This window comes from Eptatretus burgeri, chromosome 12 (genome assembly GCF_056783735.1).
Source record: "Eptatretus burgeri isolate ZD-2024b chromosome 12, Ebu_testis_v1, whole genome shotgun sequence".
In the NCBI taxonomy this organism is placed as follows: Eukaryota; Metazoa; Chordata; class Myxini; order Myxiniformes; family Myxinidae; genus Eptatretus; species Eptatretus burgeri.
The window spans coordinates 88,248,289-88,272,434 of record NC_140972.1 but is presented as its reverse complement, the minus strand read 5'-3'; the positions used below and the strand labels follow the sequence as shown (position 1 = coordinate 88,272,434).

The 24,146-nt window shown below is 42.6% G+C and overlaps 2 protein-coding genes across 3 annotated transcripts in view; one reads left to right on the top strand and one right to left on the bottom strand.

Annotated features, from left to right (window-relative positions):
• The window catches only part of LOC147016078 (7SK snRNA methylphosphate capping enzyme-like), an 83,427-nt gene extending 77,757 nt beyond the window's left edge, over positions 1-5,670 (bottom strand). Inside the window, exon 1 of the mRNA XM_085848773.1 lies at positions 5,648-5,670. The gene's annotated coding sequence lies outside the window, so the exon portion shown is untranslated. The remainder of the gene's footprint in view (positions 1-5,647) is intronic.
• Positions 1-24,146, top strand: part of LOC147016077 (cytidine deaminase-like) — a 46,598-nt gene that overhangs the window by 770 nt on the left and 21,682 nt on the right. Inside the window, exons 2-3 of one of the 2 annotated variants that reach the window (XM_085848775.1) lie at positions 12,650-12,764; positions 19,264-19,451. In XM_085848775.1, coding sequence (XP_085704901.1) covers positions 12,751-12,764; positions 19,264-19,451 — 202 coding nt within the window. In that variant the 5' untranslated portion in view covers positions 12,650-12,750. The remainder of the gene's footprint in view (positions 1-12,649; positions 12,765-19,263; positions 19,452-24,146) is intronic. The other variant, XM_085848774.1, reaches the window with a different exon arrangement.

Sequence of the window (24,146 nt, the reverse complement as noted above, 5' to 3'; positions counted from 1 at the left end):
CCCTTCAAACCCGTTTGACCCTTTCGACCCCTTACATCCCAAATACACTAACACACCGATTTAAGGCTCCTTCGACCTTAACTACTATTGGAACATACCCTTGAGTACCTTGAAAACGCCTTTAACCTCTCAGACCCTGAAGACCTTTTAAAACAATGTGCAGCCGCTGCAAACACAATCAATTTGTTTGGGGAAGTTGTCACAAGAGGATCACGTAAAACCACACCAACCAACCACGATTCAAACCTCCATCTACCCAAGCAGCCAGTTTACCAACCACTATTCAAACCTCCATATACCCGAACAACCAGTTTACCAACCACTTCAAACCTCCATATACCCAAGCAGCCAGTTTACCAACCACTATTCAAACCTCAATACACCCGAGTGGCCAGTTTACCAACCACTATTGAAACCGCCATATACCCAAGCGGCCAGTTTACCAACCACTATTCAAACCTACATATTGTTGTGCTGCCGGGTCTCGGTGGCGAGCACAACCGTGAGGGGAAGCAGTAGAGTCGGCTCCACCGAACACCCAGAATTTTGGTTGTACCTTTCAGATAAATCCGAAAGGTCACGGGTCCCTTATCAGACCGAAGATCGCCAATACGTCGACCACGTGGGGTAGGGTCAATTGCCAATTTCAATATACCTAAATACCCACGTCATCGAACTACTGGGGAAATTCACCCTCGGCAGGATCTGCGCGATCCAGGCCGTTACCGAGCCGGATCCGAGTCGTACCCCGAGCGGAGAGTACCAGAACCCTGCCGGCCAATTGCACGATTACAGCAACAATGAGGCCTCCTAATTCCCGTTCGCAGCACGGAAAATCAATGGTAGAAAGGACAAGGACGAGCTGGGACATTCAATAAGAGGGGATTTATTTACAATGGGGGGAAAGGCACACGCAAGAAGGCAGAGCTAACCAAATAAAAGGCAGGCAATGTACAATGAGCAAAAGAAAGCACTTACACAATTCTACTTGAAGACGGGCCCACACACAGACACCCCCCCCAAAAGAAATGGCCGCGGCCTTAATTGATACCCCTAGCTCGGAGGGAAGGTGAGCTGGAGGTAAAGATGCTAGCTTGGACCTTCCCGCCTCGTGCGGCCCTTGACAATCCGGCTCGGCGGGACTCGAACCCGCAACTCGATGCCGCTGCAAGCACCGGGTACGGAGGGCAGTGTCGAGCTACAGCACGCTCTTCCGGCACACGACGAGACAGCGAGCGCCAGCAGACAAGACAGGCAAGCGATTCTTGGCGGGACAGACTCGCAGGCAGGCGATCCTCCACGGGACAGGCTCGAGGGAAAAAGACAGGACCTCTTCGCGCACACCCGCCCTTCTCTTCATCCCCCCCCCCCATGCAACTCGCCCCTGGATTGGCAAGTTCGACAGGCGATCCGCTCGCCATTCGTGATTCGTCAGGGGGGCGTGGCGAGCATCCTCACGGCCCGTCTCCCCTGAGAGGAATTCCTCCTTCTTCGGGCGACGTGCCTCCGCATTGGCTGGAACGCGGCGTATGTTGCTTGCGCTTTGCCCATTGGCTGAAGGCAACACGTCTTGCTCAACCCTGGAGCAGAGCCAATGCATCGGTTGCCAATGGAACTCCGGCCACAGGCGCCTCGCACGTATGCGCGTCAGAAAGGCCAATGGTGGAAGGAAGCCAGGTAGGATGCCGTTGTTGTTGTTGGTGTAAAAATCCTAACTATAAAATAAGCCAAAGCGCACGTACACTTAATTCCCATTAGACATAGGGGAAAGAGAGCTATCTATCCACATTTACTGAACGAAATAACTGAGCTACGGGGACCTGAATGTTGAGTACTCATGGCTGCCAGATTCGTAACAATATAACCGAGCGGCCAGTTTACCAACCACAACTCATACATCCATATACCTGAGCGGCTTGTTTGCCAACCACATTTCAAACCTCCATACACCCAAGCAGCCAGTTTACCAACTACTATTCAAACCACCACATAACCGAGCGGGCAGTTTACCAACCACGATTCAAACCTCCATATACCCAAGCAGCCAGTTTACCAACTACTATTCAAACCACCACATAACCAAGCAGCCAGTTTACCAACCACAATTCCAACCTCCATATACCTGAGCAGCCAGTTTACCAACCATTATTCAAACCTCCATATAACCGAGTGGCCAGTTTACCAACCACAATTCAAACCTCCATATACCCGAGAGACGAATTTACCAACCACTCTTTAAATCCCCATATGCCTGAGAGACTAATTTACCAACCACTATTCAAACCTCCATACACCTGAGAGACTAATTTACCAACCACTATTCAAACCTCCATATACCCGAGAGACTAATTTACCAACCACTATTTAAATCTCCGTATACCTGAGACCAGTTTACCAACCACTATTCAAACCTTCATATACCTGAGAGACTAATTTACCAACCACTATTTAAATCTCCATATACCTGAGACCAGTTTACCAACCACTATTCAAACCTCCATATACCTGAGAGACTAATTTACCAACCACTATTTAAATCCCCATATACCCGAGAGACTAATTTACCAACCACTATTTAAATCCCCATATACCGGAGAGACTAATTTACCAACCACTATTCAAACCTCCATATACCCGAGAGACTAATTTACCATCCACTATTTAAATCCCCATATACCGGAGAGACTAATTTACCAACCACTATTCAAACCTCCATATACCTGAGAGACTAATTTACCAACCACTATTCAAACCTCCATATACCTGAGAGACTAATTTACCAACCACTATTCAAACCTCCATATACCTGAGAGACTAATTTACCAACCACTATTCAAACCTCCATATACCTGAGAGACTAATTTACCAACCACTATTCAAACCTCCATATACCTGAGAGACTAATTTACCAACCACTATTCAAACCTCCATATACCCGAGAGACTAATTTACCAACCACTATTTAAATCCCCATATACCGGAGAGACTAATTTACCAACCACTATTCAAACCTCCATATACCTGAGAGACTAATTTACCAACCACTATTCAAACCTCCATATACCTGAGAGACTAATTTACCAACCACTATTCAAACCTCCATATACCCGAGAGACTAATTTACCAACCACTATTCAAACCTCCTTATACCCGAGAGACTAATTTACCAACCACTCTTCAAACCTCCATATACCTGAGAGACTAATTTACCAACCACTATTCAAACCTCCATATACCTGAGAGACTAATTTACCAACCACTATTCAAACCTCCATATACCCGAGAGACTAATTTACCAACCACTATTTAAATCTCCGTATACCTGAGACCAGTTTACCAACCACTATTCAAACCTTCATATACCTGAGAGACTAATTTACCAACCACTATTTAAATCTCCATATACCTGAGACCAGTTTACCAACCACTATTCAAACCTCCATATACCTGAGAGACTAATTTACCAACCACTATTTAAATCCCCATATACCCGAGAGACTAATTTACCAACCACTATTTAAATCCCCATATACCGGAGAGACTAATTTACCAACCACTATTCAAACCTCCATATACCCGAGAGACTAATTTACCATCCACTATTTAAATCCCCATATACCGGAGAGACTAATTTACCAACCACTATTCAAACCTCCATATACCTGAGAGACTAATTTACCAACCACTATTCAAACCTCCATATACCTGAGAGACTAATTTACCAACCACTATTCAAACCTCCATATACCTGAGAGACTAATTTACCAACCACTATTCAAACCTCCATATACCTGAGAGACTAATTTACCAACCACTATTCAAACCTCCATATACCTGAGAGACTAATTTACCAACCACTATTCAAACCTCCATATACCTGAGAGACTAATTTACCAACCACTATTCAAACCTCCATATACCTGAGAGACTAATTTACCAACCACTATTCAAACCTCCATATACCCGAGAGACTAATTTACCAACCACTATTCAAACCTCCTTATACCCGAGAGACTAATTTACCAACCACTCTTCAAACCTCCATATACCTGAGAGACTAATTTACCAACCACTATTCAAACCTCCATATACCCGAGAGACTAATTTACCAACCACTATTCAAACCTCCATATACCTGAGAGACTAATTTACCAACCACTATTCAAACCTCCATATACCTGAGAGACTAATTTACCAACCACTATTCAAACCTCCATATACCCGAGAGACTAATTTACCAACCACTATTCAAACCTCCATATACCGGAGAGACTAATTTACCAACCACTCTTCAAACCTCCATATACCTGAGAGACTAATTTACCAACCACTATTCAAACCTCCATATACCTGAGAGACTAATTTACCAACCACTATTCAAACCTCCATATACCTGAGAGACTAATTTACCAACCACTATTCAAACCTCCATATACCTGAGAGACTAATTTACCAACCACTATTCAAACCTCCATATACCTGAGAGACTAATTTACCAACCACTATTCAAACCTCCATATACCCGAGAGACTAATTTACCAACCACTATTCAAACCTCCATATACCTGAGAGACTAATTTACCAACCACTATTCAAACCTCCATATACCTGAGAGACTAATTTACCAACCACTATTCAAACCTCCATATACCTGAGAGACTAATTTACCAACCACTATTCAAACCTCCATATACCTGAGAGACTAATTTACCAACCACTATTCAAACCTCCATATACCTGAGAGACTAATTTACCAACCACTATTCAAACCTCCATATACCTGAGAGACTAATTTACCAACCACTATTCAAACCTCCATATACCTGAGAGACTAATTTACCAACCACTATTCAAACCTCCATATACCTGAGAGACTAATTTACCAACCACTATTCAAACCTCCATATACCTGAGAGACTAATTTACCAACCACTATTCAAACCTCCATATACCTGAGAGACTAATTTACCAACCACTATTCAAACCTCCATATACCCGAGAGACTAATTTACCAACCACTATTCAAACCTCCATATACCCGAGAGACTAATTTACCAACCACTATTCAAACCTCCATATACCCGAGAGACTAATTTACCAACCACTATCCAAACCTCCATATACCTGAGAGACTAATTTACCAACCACTATTCAAACCTCCATATACCTGAGAGACTAATTTACCAACCACTATTTAAACCTCCATATACCTGAGAGACTAATTTACCAACCACTATTCAAACCTCCATATACCTGAGAGACTAATTTACCAACCACTATTCAAACCTCCATATACCTGAGAGACTAATTTACCAACCACTATTTAAACCTCCATACACCCGAGAGACTAATTTACCAACCACTATTCAAACCTCCATACACCCGAGAGACTAATTTACCAACCACTATTCAAACCTCCATACACCCGAGAGACCAGTCATCTTTTCATTTTGGGTTTCCTTGAGGCCTACCCTTCTTCCTGTTTGTGTGCGCGATCGTGTTCGTGTGATTTTTTTCTTTGTTTACCATCAGTTTTTATTTTCTCCACTTTTCCCGCCACCCTCCTCCTTTCCCTCTCAACTATACCCTTTGTTTCATGTCTTAAAATATTTTAAAAATACAACAAAAAAACCTTTTCCCTTCTCACCTTGTACCCCACGTAACCACGTGACTTCTGTACCGGCTCTTCTTCCTCCTTATTTTTGCCGATCTGCCATCTTCATTCCACTTTTGCCGACCCACATTCACCATACACCTTCACGATTTTTTTCTTCAACCTTTGCTTCACCTAAACTAGCCTAATCTTTGAAATAAAAACAAATTATTTATTCTTTTAACCTCTCACGTTACACGTCCCGTAACCACGTGTTTCTTTTCCCCCTCTTCTTCTTCCTGTTACTTTCGTCGAACTCCCAGTTTCCTTCTGTGTTTGCTGATCCAAATTCACCAAACTCTGCACAATTTTTCTTCAACCTTTCCTTTTTATAACGTTACGTAATCTTTATCAATTTTTTTTTTAAAAACGGTCTTTTAAAATGTTACAACTTCCTCTTTCACACGTGTGGTTCTCAGTATTGTACCATAATTCACGACTCTCCTCTTCCTCTTCCTCTTCCTCTTCCTCTTCCTCTGCTTCTTCTTCTTCTTCTTCTTCTTCCTCCTCTTCCTCTTCCTCTTCCTCTTCCTCTTCTTCTTCTTCAAAAGACTGTTTTCAATTCGACCTTTCCTGCATCCCGTGTCTATAAAGTTCAACTCAGAATGTTTCTTTTCTCCATTATCTTCACCTTTATTGCATCCCTCACGTAATGTCTTTAATCGCATCTCTGACTTAAAAATTTTAAATATCCCAGTTTGTGATGTATGTTCTTGTTGCATCAATCATCCTTTTTTCTACAACTTCAGTGCTAATTCACCCCCACCTCCTTAAATCTACCTCCTCTTAACCCCTCACCTGTTATACCCCCTCCTTACCCCTCCCATCTTGCCCCTCATCCTTCCTCCGCTCTTTGCACCTCTTCACCGTCTTCTGCTTTAGTATCAGCTCCTCCTCTGTTGTCCCAAATGTGTGGTGTTGTAACATCTGTGGGCTCCATTATAATCAAACATATATCTCACTCTCTCAATCAGTACACTCCTCATCACCACAAGCATGCTCCTTCCTTCCTCTCAGCACACCTCCCCCTTTTCCCAACCCCTCACATCTTGTACCTCTCCCTGCCCACTCCCTTCTTCACCATACTTCTACCAAGTTTCATTCTTCTCCTTTCCCCACCTCTCCCATCACCCTCCCACACCTTGGCCGTGCCTGCTTTCATTATCTCCCCTCCCTCTCAAAGCAACCTTCATACACTTCCCCCTCCAACCTTCCCTCTCACCTTTCTCAAAAACTCTCTTCTCACCCTTCCACCTCCAATCTCCCCTCACTCCCTCTTCACAAAGTTGCCCCCCTTCTCACATCCACAAAGCTTCCTCCTTCCCCCACCCTCTCTCTTCCATCTCATCAAATCTTCAACTGCACTCTGCCCCCTCTCTTATTACTTCCCACTGTACCTCAACCCAGCACCGCCGAGCCTTTTCTCCTCCTCATACGGCCCTCTCCCCGAGCTCTTCTGCAACCCCCCACACTCTTTCAACAACTCTCTTTATACTCCCCCCCCTCCTCCCTCGTCCTACCTCCCTTCCCTCCCATGCAACCAAAACCTCCTCCTCTCCCTGTTCCTTAACAGTGTAGACCTCAAACATCTAGGGCTTTCACTCAAACCTGACATCTTTCCATACAGGTTGCCATTGACAAACCAGACATAATCTGCTTCACAGAAACTTTCCTCCTGCAAGACGTCTCTGACTCCTTCGCATCTCTCTCTGGTTACTCCCTCCTCTGGTATGATAGACCTGAGCCTCGTCCTGATGGAGGAGTTGCTCTCTTCATTAAAGACTCTATTCCTCACTCTCCATGCACTGCCCTCTCTCCCCCCACATCCCCAGGAATACCTTTGGCTACGGCTTCCCCTCCACTTCCAACCCGTGTTTATATGTGTGTTGTACTGTCCTCCAAACAGTGATGACTCCATTTACACCTGTGTATCCGAAAACATGGACCAACCTCTATCCTCTCATCCCAACTCTCTCTTCCTCACATTTGTTGACTTCAATTGTCATCATGCCAGTTGGCTGGGTGTGGGTACCTCCCTCACCTGCCATGGCACTTCAACAAAAGACTTCTGTGCCACATTGGGACTGACACAATCTGTCAACTTCCTGAACCGGATCTCACCCAATGGTACTCTATCTCTTCTGGATGTGATTTTGACTAATTTCCCTGAAAATATCTGCTGTTCTTCTTCTGTTCCAATCGATTAATCTGACCACATGCCTGTCAAAGTAGACATCCCTCTGGCTGTTATTGGAGAACCACCTCAGCACCGTTGAGTCTGCCATTTTACTCAGGCTGACTGGCAGGGTCTTCAGGCAGCCATCAAACTTCTAGACTGGTCTCCCATCTCTACTCCCTCCGACATCAAGTCGTCCTGGGAATTCTTTCAAAGAAACTTGCTCTCTCTCTCATGCACAGATTTATCCCATCTCGTCTTCAGTTGTCCTACACTTCCTCCCACCCATGGTACACTGAAGCTTGTGGTGAGGCACTTGTCCTAAAAAAAAACTTACTTTCATCTCATGGAAGGCTAATCCAAGTGAAGGCAATCTCAGTTCCTTCCACAAAGCTTGGAACAAGTGTGTGTCTCCCCTCAGGAGAATGAGAAACCAACATCTTTCTAATCTTAAGTCTGAACTCTCAAACCTCTCTCTCTCCTCCAAATCCTGGTGGCATCTAGTTAAGTCTGTTTCTGTTAGATGTTCCACCTCCATCCCCCCCTTACCTCAAATGGCCACACAGCTGACACTGCACATGAAAAGGCTGAATGGCTAAACTCAGTGTTTGCTTCTAAACCTTGTGTCACAAACCCATCGCTTTCTGTACCCACCTTACCCATGTCACACCCAGCTGTCCCTGGACTCTGTGTACTTTTCTCCTGACAAGGTGGAGAGCTTGCTGTCAAACCTCGACTCAGATTCTGCAACCGGTCCAGACGGCATCAGCCCACATGTCCTAAAAAGCTGCTCCTCTGCTCTTGCTCACCCTCTCTCTGTTCTAGTCGCCCTCTTATTTGCTCAAGGTCATCTGCCATTTGCTTGGAAATCAGCAAACATTACTGCCCTGCATAAAAAAGGTGAAAAAACAGAAACGTGCAACTACAGACCAATCAGCCTTCTCCCTTCTCATCAGCCTTCTCCTAACCTAACCCCATCCCTGCTTTCCTTCCTGAAAGTCCCTGTCGTTGAAGGACCTGAAAGTCCCTGTAGTGTCCATCTTGATTACCTTGTGTACCCCACCCAATCCCTCTCCCTTCCACAGATCTCCTCCTGTTTCTGTTCCCCACTGTTTTTTCCTTCCCTCTCCCACCTCTCTTTTCCCCTGCTCCCCTTGTTGTACATTCTGTGTTAGCTCCCATACGAGCCTCGACAGTATATACCAAAAAAAGAATACAGTCCATTCTTTCGCAAAATCGAAACCATTGGAAACATTTACAAAATTAGAATACACAAAGGAGATTAATTTGTGAAAAGCAAAATTTAAAGTTGGTGATATTGTTGGAATCTACAGGTGGAAATCTCATTTTGCCAACGGTTACACCTGAGGATGGACTGGTAAGCTTTTTAAAATTGTTGATGCACTGGACAAAGTTCGTTGGACTTATAAATTGTATGATAAGACTGCAGAATAAATCTTGGATTCATTTTATTCACAGGAACTTAATGAATAAATAATGGCCCCCCATATCTCAAAGGAAGACTTCTGCAGATTAAGCCTTTCAAGGCAATAGGTTGGCATTTCACAAAACCCTGTTATATACTGCTGTGAGCACTCGAAGACTAAACTCGGGATTATATAACAGCGGGCATACACTGGGGTATTAGTTATTATAACTGAAATCCAAACCTCATCCAAACATAACCCCATCCCTAACCCTGACATTCAAACTCATAAATTATTTTTACAGTTATATATGTATATGTATATATTTATATACAGTAAAATATGTATACACTATCGGTCGAAAGTTTTAAAACACCCCGTTTTTCGAGTTTTTACTGAAATTTAAGCAGTTCAAGTCCAGTGAATAACCTGAAAAGGTACAAAGCTAAGCAGTAAACTGCCAGAGGTTAAAAACAAAAAGTTTAGGTTACCAAAAACTGAAAAATAATCTAAATTTCAGACTTGTTGAAAAAGGCCCTTTTCAGGGAACAAGTAATGGGTTAGCAACTGCAGCTGTTCTGCAGCAATGGAAGTAAATTAAGCCTTGAAAATTGATGCAAACAATTCCTACAGCTGTCCCAACTTTTGTTGATGAGTTACAAACCCTCTGTCTGTACAAAAGCAGTGTTGGAACAGACTGTGTTGCTTCACCCTCTGAAGCATTATTTGGACAATATTGCACTGCAGGAAGTAGTATATTTCTATCATAATGGCGAGAAAAAGACAATTAACAAAGGAAGATAGACAGACCATTATAACACTTAAAAGTGTAGGTCTTTCCTTTGGAGAAATTACAAAGTAAGCCAAGGTGTCAGTGAGTACAGTTTCCTACACCATCAAAAGGCACTTGAAACTGGAGGAAACTCTGACAGGAAGAGGTCTGGCAGACCCAAAGCCACAACACAATCAGAAGACGAGTTTCTGAGAGTCAACAGCTTGCGTGATAGACGGCTCACAGGACAGCAGCTTCAAGCACAGCTTAACACTGGTCGAAGTAAGGAAGTCTCAGTTTCAACTGTGAAGAGAAGACTTCGAGCTGCAGGTTTGACAGGTCAAGTGGCAGTGAGAAAGGTATTGCTAAGATGGCAAAATAAGAAAAAGAGGCTTGCCTGGGCCATGAGGCACTGCCAGTGGACTACTGAAAACTGGAAGAAGGTCTTATGGACTATGACCGTTTTTACAGCCATTTTTCCCTGCTGTGCAGGGGTTTGGCTTTTTCTTGAGGCAATGTTTTATGGCCGGATGCCCTTCCTGACGCCAACCCTGGTCGCCTCTTACGACACACAGGGATATGGTACACCTATTCTAACCGGGGCATACACCAGGCCCAGTACACTGGCACTCATTTCGCCGACCTCGGAAGGATGACAGGCTGAGTCAACCCCCTGGTGTTAATTCAGCAGCCAACGGGGCTTGAACTCAGGACCCTGGGATCCCAAGCCACCATCCCAACCACGAAGCCAACACCAGGACTGATGAATCAAAATTTGAAATCTTAGGTTCATCACGCAGGGTTTTTGTACACCGTCGAGTAGGTGAAAGGATGGTTCCTCAGTGTGTGACACGAACTGTCAAACATGGAGGAGGAAGCGTGATGATCTGGGGCTCTTTTGCTGGAATCAGAGTCGGCGACTTGCACAGAATGACTGGCACCCTGAACCAAAAGGGCCATCACAGCATTTTGCAGCACCATGCAATACCCTCTGGTCTACGCCTAGTTGGTCAGGGGTTCGACCCAAAACATACCTCCAGGCTATGTCAGAACTACCTTAGAAGAAAAGAACAAGACAGTAGACTTCAAATCATGGAATGGCCAGCACAGTCTTCAGATTTAAATCCCATCGAGCTGGTTTGGGATGAACTGGATAGAAAGGTGAAAGCAAAGCAACCTACAAGTGCAACACATTTGTGGGAACTTCTGCAACAGTGTTGGCAAGAACTTTCCCAATAATATTTGATTTCCATTGTAGAAAGAATGCCACGAGTATGTTCAGCTGTTATATCTGTAATGGGGGCTCCTTTGATGAGTCAAAAATTTAGATTAAATTTTGTTCAACAAAACCATTCCATGATTTCTTTTTTATCTGCGATTGTTTATTCGTTCTATACTTTAATTTCAGAGTACATTGAAACATTAAACTGCTTAAATTTCAGTAAAAACTCGAAAAAAATGGGAACAGTAGTGTAGGTATTGTGAAACATTAAATCATTAATTTCACATCAAAATATATCAAGTGAGAAATAAAAGTGCAAAAAAAATGGAGTCAAAAGTTGAAAGCTGATTGGGGTTGTGGCAGGAAGTCCAGGCAAAGATCCTACACATTCCCAGAGGATATGAGATGGCTCAGCGCCCAGAATATCAGGCAATTGTTCAACACATTGCATGTTTACTTAATTCCGAGACAGTATGATTTTTTTTGTAGTGTCAACATTTTATAATATCATTATAATGTATTGGATAAAATAGCTGTCACATTTGAGTCAAATAATTGCATTAAGTAATATAGGAAGATAGTTAAATAATTGTTCATTAATTTAACATTACAACCAATGTATAGTGGAGGGAGGAAGTGAGGAGGGAGTGAAAGGGGATGAGGTTGGGTTTTCTTAAGAAACATGATAGTTCACCAAGAAATGCTTACTTAATAAAATAATTAACATAATTTGTTATTTGTTTAAAGATAATTTAATAATAAACTACAAGGGCGCTCGGTGGAGCACATAACTCCGCCATGTAATGCCTGATCCATGAGAACATATGGGACCCAATACATTTTTGATATATTATGCTATATATCGTTTTTGGCCCTATCTCTCAATGGTGAAGAATCACTTTAAAATTAAATAATTCTCGTATCCAGATCCAGGCTCGGATCTTCACCAAAATGGAATCAGTTTGTCCTTGCGACACACCCAACTTGTCCACAAAATTTTATCCGGATCCTTCCAAATTTTTTTTGAGATATCCTGTACATAAAGAGACAAACAGATAGAAAGGGGTGAACACATAACCTCCTTCACCTTCGGTGGCGGAGGTAATAACCACCTGGAGGAGGGGTGAAGGAAGTGGTGGGAAATAGGGGAAGAAATTGATGGTCATTATAAAAGGTGGGTTCGGAAGAGGTGGTGTGGATGGTCCGAAAGGTTTTCAATGCCAAGGTGTTAAGATGTTAAAATATCAAGATGATAAGCTAAGATGGGAAGGAATTGGGGTGATATTTTGGAATGATGGTCAAATCTTTTTTTCCTTTTTACCCATTCACTTACATGTAAAATTTGGAGGGGGGAGAAGGGAGGGTGGTCAGAAACTTTTTCCCTATGTTGGGACTGCAGTGCCATGCTTTAGAATCAGCCACGAGGACAAAGGAAAACTCGATTGCTCGTCAGCTGCTGAGGTTAAAGGTTAAAACTTACTGCACCCCTGTTCCTCCATCATGGCCACACCAAGGTAATGTGTTATGCGAGCAGTAATTCTTGATGTCATACGTTCCAGGTGTACCTCACTCCATTAAAGCATCAGTTGAATTTTTTTCACATTTAAAGGTAATGGTTGGTTTCCTGCTAAGCTGGTTAAATCACCAGGTGAGTAACCCCCACGCCTGCGCAGCAAACTAATACTAACAAATGTCATTTTGCATCAGTTCGTCAGTGTGTGCGTGTGTGTGTGTGTGTGTGTGTGTGTGTGTGTGTGTGTGTGTGTGTGTGTGTGTGTGTGTGTGTGTGTGTGTGTGTGTGTGTGTGTGTGTGTGTGTGTGTGTGTGTGTGTGTGTGTGTGTGTGTTTCCTCCATAACTCCAAAACCATGAAACCTTGGGGTTTCAAACTTTGCATGCACACCAAGGAAACTCCAAGGGAGTGCATGAGTGCAAATTAGATGTTCGGGTTAATTTAAACATCCCTTTTGAAGATAATTAAAGGGCTGATTTAATTATCCTTTCTCAAGACTCATCCTTGGTCACCTCACTGTCCCTCGCTGGGGTCTTAATTTGCCATTTTTTTGGCCTGCTCAACAATGCCTTGACTTGGAACAGGCCAGAATGGTTTCTTAATGATCAAGTTGTTTTCTTTTTTCTACTTTCCTCAATCATGTCATCGAATGATTGATCATCATACCTATGAATTGCTGGATACATTGCAATGATTATTAATGCTCGTAGACGCCAGCATTCGTGGTTTTATTTCATTTCCGCATGCCATAACTTCTACCATCTTTTAACCTCAGCTATATTTCAAAATTTTCACTTCTTTATCGACTTCAGCATTCGTTCTGACTGCGAAAAAAAAAGAAAAAAAGGTGTTCATTTGTCCAACTCGGACATTGCCTGACATATGATGGATCGGCGATCGCTTACCAAGCCTGCAATTCCTTATCAACCATTTCGGTGAAGTGCTTGCTTGAGTGCTTAAGCCACTTGCCGAGCGCTTTAAAATATTCGCACTGTCACTGAATATATCCATCGACTTAAACAAAGTTCAGGACCCAATCGCCTGCGTTTAGCCATGCGGTGAGTTGGGCGGTGTCAGGCAGTGATTCGCTCGCTGAAAATGTGCAATTTTATATGACACTACGTTTCCCCTTTTTGTACGATCTTCTTTCATTATACGACCCGTCACTTCAGCATAAATAGATACATAGAAAAAACAATTACATGTTTAGTTAGCACTCTTCAAACTTCGATGGCGATACGGCGGCTCGGTTCTCCGTGGTGACATCTCCGGAGTTATGAAAGAAAAAATAAATTAGGTGATTACAATGAGTAAAAATGTTTTCAGTTGTTACAGAGTAGTGAATCGCCACATCACGGCAGGATAGCCGAGAGGTACGTATTAGGCTCCATCGATAGATTTTTTTCGATATCGATATTATTTTTAAAAAAAGGTTCCGAAAAATACGCAAAAGTCCAATGGTCCATTATGTATTCATACATGACATACACATCATTGATACAGTAATTTTTCAAAGTATTCCCACATGGGGATTTTTTTTCTTCTCATGATGGGAAAGGTTATTTTACTTCCAACTTCAACTTGTATTAAAAATGATTGGTTTTGTTTTAAAGCGAGATCAGTGTTGGTAATCAACACAGGTCACAATCCATCACTATCGCTGTACAGGTATGACTATCACAGAACGCTGTACCGGGATGATCATACTGGTATCGCCGATCAATGACTCGGCACAGAATTTCTAAAGCGCACTCGATTCATATAAATCATAATCGATTGGCAAATGCTTTAAAACCAGCCACGATGGCTAAGAAAAACGTGATTGCTTGTACAAGTGCTCGGATGCTGAGGGTTAAAAGTCAAAACGTACTGCACTTACTTCTTGGTACGTCTTGACATCATACATTCCATTGTTCCAGGTGTAGCTGAGTCGATCAGAGCTTTTAAAATCATGTAGTCCATGTACGGTATTATTGCGGACCCGGAGTCACGGGGATACAAGGAAGGGGGTATCCCTGGTTCTCGCCGGACTCACCGGGAATCTATGCCATCACACACGAATAACTTCGTGTCATGGCGGGTTGCTAATCGACCGTGACCGCCAATAACTTGACCACGTGACTCAGGGTCCTCCGTCTGACAACCGTTTAACTAAGAACACGTGATCTCCTTACCTGGGAATTACGCCCTCAGCAATTGTGCTATTGTTATCTTTATTGGATCTTGATTAATGTGGCCGAGCTTTCCACTAGCACAATGCTGGACTTATATGAGAGCCAATTAGTTGGGAGAAGTATAACCCCCCGGCTAATCTACATATGGACATTGCTGGATTAATGGAAGAAAAGACAAGCACAGGCAGATTGGAAATATAACAAGATTAATTTATTTACAATGAGCGATGTGGTGTATGGGAAGGAGGGAAGGAAACTCAAGGGCTTTACTGGTGTCAAAGGGAAACCAGGGCAGGAAAAGGGGAAATGCAATGAAAAGAGTAATCAAGATGTGCACTTACAAAAAGAAAAGGAAATGTACAAGTTGCAGACTTAGCTTAACCTATGCCTTACCTACCGGATAACAAAACAAGGTCCCAATCAGACCCCACACACACGGGGAGACAAATTGGGAGGGGCAGGGTGGCCTCATCCTACTGGTATGTACATCACCGTCACCCTCCCCAACTTGGTACCGCTCTCCAGAATGGTCCCGACACTACACTCCACCACAGAGGGTTCACGAGTTCCGTCCGGAGCACAAACCAAAGTGTCCAGGACCAGGGGAAAAGTGAGTGTGATGACGAGAGAGAAAGAGAGAGAGAGAGAGAGAGAGAGAGAGAGAGAGAGAGAGAGAGAGAGAGAGAGAGAGAGAGAGAGAGAGAGAGAGAGAGAGAGAGAGAGAGAGAGAGAGAGAGAGAGAGAGAGAGAGAGAGAGAGAGAGAGAGAGAGAGAGAGAGAGAGAGAGAGAGAGAGAGAGAGAGAGAGAGAGAGAGAGAGAGAGAGAGAGAGAGAGAGAGAGAGAGAGAGAGAGAGAGAGAGAGAGAGAGAGATAGATAATGAGAATGTATGCGACAAGCAGGACCAAGAGAACTTGAGGCATGAGAGAGAGAACCAAGTGCCGATCACAGCTTTATAGCCCATGGGGCAGGCGTGGCCAATGAGCCACATGTCAGATCTTCTGAGGTGGCCTGAGACCAGCTATTGGGCCATGTCAGATCCTGCGAGCTGGCCCCATGCCAGCCATTGGAGGGTTCCCCTGTATCCCCACCCATTCTTCTGCCTGGCTGGATATTCACTCATTTGGTCCTTCCGGCTGTTGTCATGAGCAGAGCTCCGCACTTTGCATGGGCAATCGCCCCTTCTACCCCAATGCTCCCGGGACAAACCCCAAATGTCCAACAATGTCCATGATACAAAGCCAGGGAATGGGGCAATAATTTCAGGGAGGCTGGGCCGTGTCCGGGTCCATTTATTGGTCATTTTTTGGTGGAGGGGAATGAACGGAGATTAGGGGAATGAAATACAGTACCGGGGTAGATTGCAATAAATTACATTACAGGGTCGACATCCATACAGAGGAACAGACGAACAATGACCTTTTTGGGCTTCAAACAATGAATGGGAATTCGAGAATTTGGCGCGTGTTCCAGAATGCTGGTGTTAGTCGCACACGTTGAACGCCACGGCAGTAAAACACGCACGCCCTATGTGATGACGGTAGTCACGACACACGCCATCACTCGCTGATGTCTATTATCCCAACGGGTTGAGAGGGGGTGCTGACTACCCAACCCAACGCATTTAATTATTTAAAAAAAACCCTATAGGGAAGGCGCTATTCTTGACGTTCATTACGGAAATAACTATTCCAAAGAGTCTACGTGCTTTTGCTGCAACGGTTTGTAAAACCACAACAGGATTAAAGATTGTAAACACCTTTCTTCGATTTGTTCATTGTTGGTATCACACTATCACAGCTCGGTATATCTCCCCAATGATCGGGTTTTATTGGGGATTTTTGTTGGAAATAATTGAAGAAAAGAAAGAAATTTAATTCCACGATGATTTGCACACGCTGAGGGATCCATTGTATATTATATAGCCTACAGGTAATTAATTAATGGGGTAATTAATTGGGGGTCATTGTCCTGAGGCAACTGAGTTAATCAGGTAATTACTCTTTGTGACGTCGTCGTGGTGGTGGTGGTGGTGGTGGTTCGTGGGGGTGGGGGATGGTTTCGGATGTGGAATGAACAGGTGGGTTTGAAGGGGATGGTGTGAAATGGGGATTGGGAGGTGGAAGGATGATGAGAGGGGTTTGAGATGGGAAAACGAGTGTGTGGATTCAAGTGAGGGAAGTTTCCCAGAGGAATTACAGGGTTTGGATAGGCAAAAAGGGCAGGATAGTGAGGACTGAGGTGTTAGTGAGTTATTTTCGGAAGTTAAAGGACGAGGGAGCGGCGATGGATGGGTAGCTGAAGTTAAAGAAGGGTTGAAAGATGGATTATTTGACAAAAAGACAATAGTTGGAGAGTCGAGACTCGGGGGGTGGGGGGTCCAATACGTTACTTAGGGACTGAAACAGGTTAAACTCAACATCATTTCCTCCCCCCATCCCTCTAAAGAACAGGCAGGAACTGGAAGTCTATTTCACATGCAGATTGAATACGTATCTTATTCTCGGAACTTGATCTACTTCATAGTTCATACCGGAATTGCTTTCATACCGCAGATCCCTATCACAGATCACTGACTTGGCACAGGATTTCTGAAGCACACCCGATTCATATAAAACTAGAAGGGCACTCGGGAGAGCGCATACCTCCGCTACATAATGCCTGACCCATGAGAACATATCCCACCCAATATGTTTTTGAAAAATCATGCTATATAATCGTTTTTGGCCCTATCTCTCAATGATATGCCTGGTGTTGACTTAATGGTTCGGGTGGTGAGCTTGGGATCTTAGGATCCTGAGTTGAAATCCCACTCAGCTGTTGAATTAATACCAGGTGGGGTTAACTAGGCCTGTCATCCTTCTGAGGTCGGCAAAATGAGTGCCATCATGCTGGTATACTGTGTCGGAGTGGCGACCCGTCCAGGATTGTGCCCACTTGCCAAGGAGACTGCTTCGGCAGCACCAACGCTCTTCACAGAGTATGGTACCAATCTCCTCCTCCTCCTCCTCCTTAATGCAGAATAACCCTGGAAACATCGCAAAGTTCAATCGCCCGTGAAATAAACTTTGCAGGAAATCCTCCATTTTGTCTGCTCGTCTGTGCAAGTGTCACGTGGTAGATTGGTTTGGGGTCTGCACAAACGTTATAACTTTTTTTTTTTACGTCTGTTTCTTTTAAATTTACCAGATTTGGTTTGATTCCCTGTAGAGGTCTGGTAGTGAATGCATTAAATCATATAGTTCAATGAAACTGGATAATTTTGTTACATTCCGAAAATTTTTTGTTCACTCAATATAATTCTCCAAACAGTAGGAAAAGATAAGTTTAATCATTTGGAAATTTCACATTTTCTTGTGTATGTGTGGAGAAGGAGGGAACATAGCCTTGCTTGTTTAAAGTAAATAGATATATCGGCTTAGTTATAAGACTCGTTCTTTCTTTAAATTATTCAATTTCACAACAGATTTCAACGCTTATTTAGTCCTGACGATATCCGATCCTCAAAACCGAAATAATATTTCGATGATATACTTTAATTAGTCCGTGAGAGTAGATTGTGGAAAATCTAATCAGATAATGCATGAAATCGCTCCAAGCTCCGAATTTGAAGACTATAGCACTTACAAAAGGGATGTACACAACGATTCATAGCTCTGATGAACGGGAATTCGATATGAGTGAGGAAAGTAGATAAAAATAAATTTTATCTTCAAGAAATCATTGCGGCCTGTTCCAAGTCAAAGGCATGGTTAATCTGGTCAAAAATCATGGCGGCTTCAGACCCCTGCGGGGTTACCTAGGAAACGCCTGAAGACCCAGAGAGCGACATGGCCGAGGATCACCTGATGAAGGATATAATTAAATAAGGCCGTTAATTATCTTCAAAAGGCGTGTTTTAATTAACCCAAACACCCAATTTTCACTCTTGCACTTCCTTGGAGTTTTCTTCATGTGCATGGAAAGTTTCAGGCTGATAGGTTTTATGGTTTTGGAGTTATGGAAGAGACACACACACACACACACACACACACACACACACACACACACACACACACACACACACACACACACACACACACACACACACACACACACACACACACACAGCCTTTTGTTAGTATTGATTGCACATTTATTGCACAAAATGACTGGGAAGATGAATGTTTTTTGTTTTTTCGACGTGACTAATAAAATGTGTCTGAAGTCTGAAGTCTTGTTAAGCTGTGCTTTTAATAGCATATTCAAACAGTAAAGGAACAGTCTTAACTTAAGCTCTTTTCCACTTTGTTTTTTTTCGTAACATTTGTCATCTACTTATGTTCCAGGTGTGAGCTAAAACACAAAATGACTAGTTTGGTGCACACGGAGACTAGTTTATCGGACAAGATGACAGATTCCTGGGAGCTGGATTTGATTAAGCTGAGCCAGGAAGCAATGGGCAAGGCTTACTGTCCCTACAGCAAGTTTCCTGTTGGAGCCGCACTTCTAACGACGGATGGGAAGGTATTCACAGGTGAGATCTTTCATTTTATCTTCAATATCATATATGTTGTGACTGTTGTGAGCCCCCGGGGAGGACAAAGCGCATCCACATACATTAAATCTGGTTATGCCTTAGTATTTAGTTTAGGAATTAAGATACATCATATTCATGTGTGTAGATATGCATGATGAATGTGAGTTAGCTCAAGTCCATGTCCTTTTCCTTTGTACAGGATGGCTACAATGTCTTGTCACCCGTTGTAAAAATTGTGACATCGCCTTTTATCGTATTAACTGACAACACTGAAGAGTTCTACAAGTTATACCACTTATATTTTCAGTACTCTTTTACTTTATTACTACACATTTTACAGCACATGACACAAGCCTTAAGTGTCCAGTGGATCTGTTTGTGCTCCATCGTTGTCATTATGGAGGATATCATTTTGCGCCATGTTCTGTGGGACATATTCCGGAGCATTTTTGTTTGATAACTCTTGAGTGAACATCGGGCGATTATGGGTGCAATTTAGGTCAACCTTCACGTGCTTTTGCATTGTGGTCACCGTGAGGCACTCGTGATGTGGGAACCCAAGGTGCTGGTAAACATTGGTGTATTGGGGGGGGGGGATTTCAATACCAGGCAGTAGGGGCCAGCTACCAAAGATTTTTTTGGAACTGTACGAATAGGTAGAAGGTGCCCTCTGGGTCGAGTCATTCCTTTCCCCATATGTGTAAATTGTCTGCGAATATAGAGGTATAAGTACGTGCATAGTGAGAGAATGAGTAGCCTTAGATAAGCAACGCATCTTTAGCATAAGACCGTGAACTGTTTTGATATTTTTTTTTCTTGTACATGCAGGTTCACATTAGGTGAGAGTTGTCTTGTTGGTTAAATGGAGTCAACCATTTCTTCCGAGTACATCCTCAGGAGAGGCTGAAGGGGGAAGTGGGGATTGTGTTGTGGTTTTGACTTCTAGGGGGTAAAAGAATCAATATTTTGTATGAACAATAGTTATTTCATAGCATTTTAGGCCAGGGCCAGTGGGACCTACCTTGCATCCCCCCCCCCCCCGGCTACACTTTTTCACTGATACCACAGTGTTCATATATATCCCAAGTATCAGAAAAAAGAAGTTCCCAGAAAAATAATTCATTTGCACTATGCTTTATTAAGCTGTTTCCATTTTTGCATGTAATTAAGCTATCCAAACAATATTCTACATCTCTGACAACAAAGGAAATATGTTCACCTTATTCCTTGACCCTCCAAACATAGGTGTAGATTCCTTATTTACAAGTTTCCATGCACCAGAAGTTGAGATATTTACGAAAATGAGAATTTCCATAATGGCGGATCCTAATTAGCATATCAATGCATTTAAAATTATTTCCACTACTTTTACTCAAACAGAAAATAGTTATGTTTCCCTTAAACACAAACAGGCATCATAAGTCACAGTTATGTGTTATATCAGGCCCAGGTAATTAATTATATTGATTAATTTGATTTCGCATGATTTTCGAACGATTCATTGTGCTTTGCATTTTATGCTAATTAGCCTACTTAAAAAAATTCAAAAATTTTAATATATTTTTTGCCAACCTGGCTTGTATCTGGCAACACTTAAGTAATGTTTTTTTTCACAAAAAACTGACGTGTGTGGGAATTACAAGGAAAGAAAATGGAAATTCTTGCATTTTGTGGGAATTATTGTCTTTAAGTCAAATTTTATTAATATGCAAATGAGCTAATTAGCATAAACAAAATACATTTTAATACGTAAATGTATAAGTTTTAATTTGACACCAATTTGGTGATTTTATGTTTATATTTGACAGAGACATTGACATTTTGCCCATCTTTGTGAGATCCGTCTATTTTTGATTGGTTGCCATGGAAACAGCTTAATAAAGCATAGTGCAAATGAGTTATTTTTCTGGGAACATCTTTTTTCTGATACTTGGGATATATATGAACACTGTGGTATCAGTGAAAAATTGTAGCCGTGGGGGGGGTTGGGGGGGGATGCAAGGTAGGTCCCACTGGCCCTCGGCCTATTTGTTTAGCACTATATTGCATGTGAATAAATATGCGTTGCAAGTGTTCAGATAGACGAATGAGTGCGATCATTTCCTATCTATCTAACTTCTTTCTTTCTCTCTATTCTTACCTTTATTTCTTCTCACTATTTCTCCATCTACTTCTGTCCAACTCGATGTTCTCTCAATCTCAACGCATATAGGAAAAGAAGGCACAACCCTTCAGCACTTACGCTTGCGCAGAGCCCATCCTTAACTCCTCACTGCCAAACACAAGCCGTAACGTAAAGACGACACGAGGAAACGTGACAAATAGGATATTTGTTGGCATCTGCAGGACCAATACAAATGTGGAATATATTAACCAATGAAAAGTTAAATTGTGCGTCGAAAGCTTGGGTGGCTCAAGAGGAAAATAGAGCACCATAAAGGCAATCTGGTTTCATATCAGAGGACAGAGGACAAAGGAGCAGAAAACTGGACTGTCTTCTATAAAACTGGACAAATGGCCACCTTATTACCTCCACCACCCAAGGTGAAGGAGGTTATGTTTTCACCCCTTTCTGTCTGTTTGTTTGTTTGTTTGTTTGTTTGTTTGTCTGTTTGCTTGTGGACAGGATATCTCAAAAGGTTGTGGATGGAACCACATGACATTTTGTGGACAGGTTGGGTGTGTGACAAGGACAAACTGATTCGATTTTGGTGACTATCTGTATCCGGACCTGATAATTTTTTGAGTGATTCTTCACCATGGAGAGATAGGGCTAAACTAATATATAGCACGATATCTCAAAAAGTTGTGGACGGATTCGGATGAGACTTGGTGGACAGGTTGGGTGTGTGACCACGATAAAATAGTTCCATTTTGGTGAATATCCGAATCTGGATCTGGATACGAGAATATTTTTATTTATAAAGTGATTCTTCATGATTGAGAGATTGCGCCAAAAACGATATAGTACTGGATAGCATGATATTTCAAAAAATGTATTGGGAACGATATGTTCTCGTGGATCAGGCATTACGTGGCGGAGGTATGCGCTCTACCGGGTGCCTTTCTAGGCAATCCTTATCTCCCTATTCTCTTCTAAAAATGAAATTTTAACTGTAAGAAGTGTCTTCTCACCTTTATTTTTTTGCCTCTCGTGTGTTTAGCCGCCATGTTCAGCTTCGTTTGGGTAATCCTTGGGGAATAGTGGTAATATTAAACACATTAATTATAAACACCTTAACTATTGATTATTTCAGGATCTACGGATGGTGTTAGATGATTTGACTCGGAGCGGTCTGTGTTAACGCACCCCTCTGTGACAATATGTTAACTGTGCTATTGGCACTGCATGTGGTATATACTTGGGAGGTTTAATTTATGGAAATCCAAGCCACCTGGAGTAATTTATTCTTCCCTCCAATTACCGCTGAGAGACATGATTTGGTCTTGTTATTTATATGTTGACTGTTATTGGCATTGCATGTGGTACATGCTTGGGAGCGTCAGTGGTGTGCATTTATGTCTAAGCTGTCACTGATGACTCTCCAATTAGTGATGAAACCAGTCTCGCAGCTGAGGGGTCACGTAGCATTGATTCCTCATGGCTGCAGCTGCAGAGGAACCCAGATAGGGTTTGAAACAGCAAAGGGTTACCTTGCGTAGCTTTTCTTGGTTTCTTTATGCAGCTTTCTTTAGCTCGAAGAGCTTGGGGGTTAATTTATGGAAATTATAGCCACCCGAGGTAATTGATTAGGTGAAAGCTGATTGGTTATTCCAGGGCTCGACATTACCAGGTGCCTGGGGCACCGAATTTTAGCGTCAGGCATCCAAATTTTATGTGGTTGGGTTTTGGATTCCTGGTTGGGCACCCTCAAAATCGCATAACGAACATTAATTTTGACCCTAAATTTATGATCACCATGATTGGAGAAACAGGGTTTATGAAATCCACTTCATAGGATGAAATATTGCTAAACTTAGAGGTTCTATTAATCACATAATATAATGGGCGTAAGCCTGGAACTTCAAGCACACTTTTCTCCGAACATATTCTGTTCATACTTCCGAAATCTTCACATTATGTGTTCCATGTACTTACGCAGGTGATAGTGGATTCAAAAAATCGAATATAGATAGAATTTTCAAAGAGGGAATCGATGACGTCACAATCAGCAGCATTCGGCGGCAAACCGACGGCCGGGTCCCAGACGACGTGCTTTACTTAACTAAGTCCATGAGTTCAGGACGTTTGTTCAACTCAGCATTTACAATTTTTATCCTGCCATGTTGTTAATCTGTTGATGGAGGTAACATAGAAACGATGAATATGTCAAATCGTTTGGGTTACTCATCCGGCACAACGCGTCAAGGCCAACAATCTAAAGCGACCGGTCTCAAACGCTACCATGGGAACCCAGACACACCACCAATATGAACTGAGCTGTTGAATGTGGCACAAAACATCCAAAGAAACCGCCGTAACCGAGTATTGTGATCCGTCCTGTCCCCCATACCCACCGACATAGACCGGTATCTGTTAGTAATTCTCAAATGCACTACACTCACCTGTTATCTGCGGGACGATGCAGCGAACTTGCAAGTACATGAACCAAGACGTGAAAACAATTGTTTGATTCCGATTCACAATTTGATGATCACCTCTAAGCTCTTTCCAAAAGAATGGATGCAGTA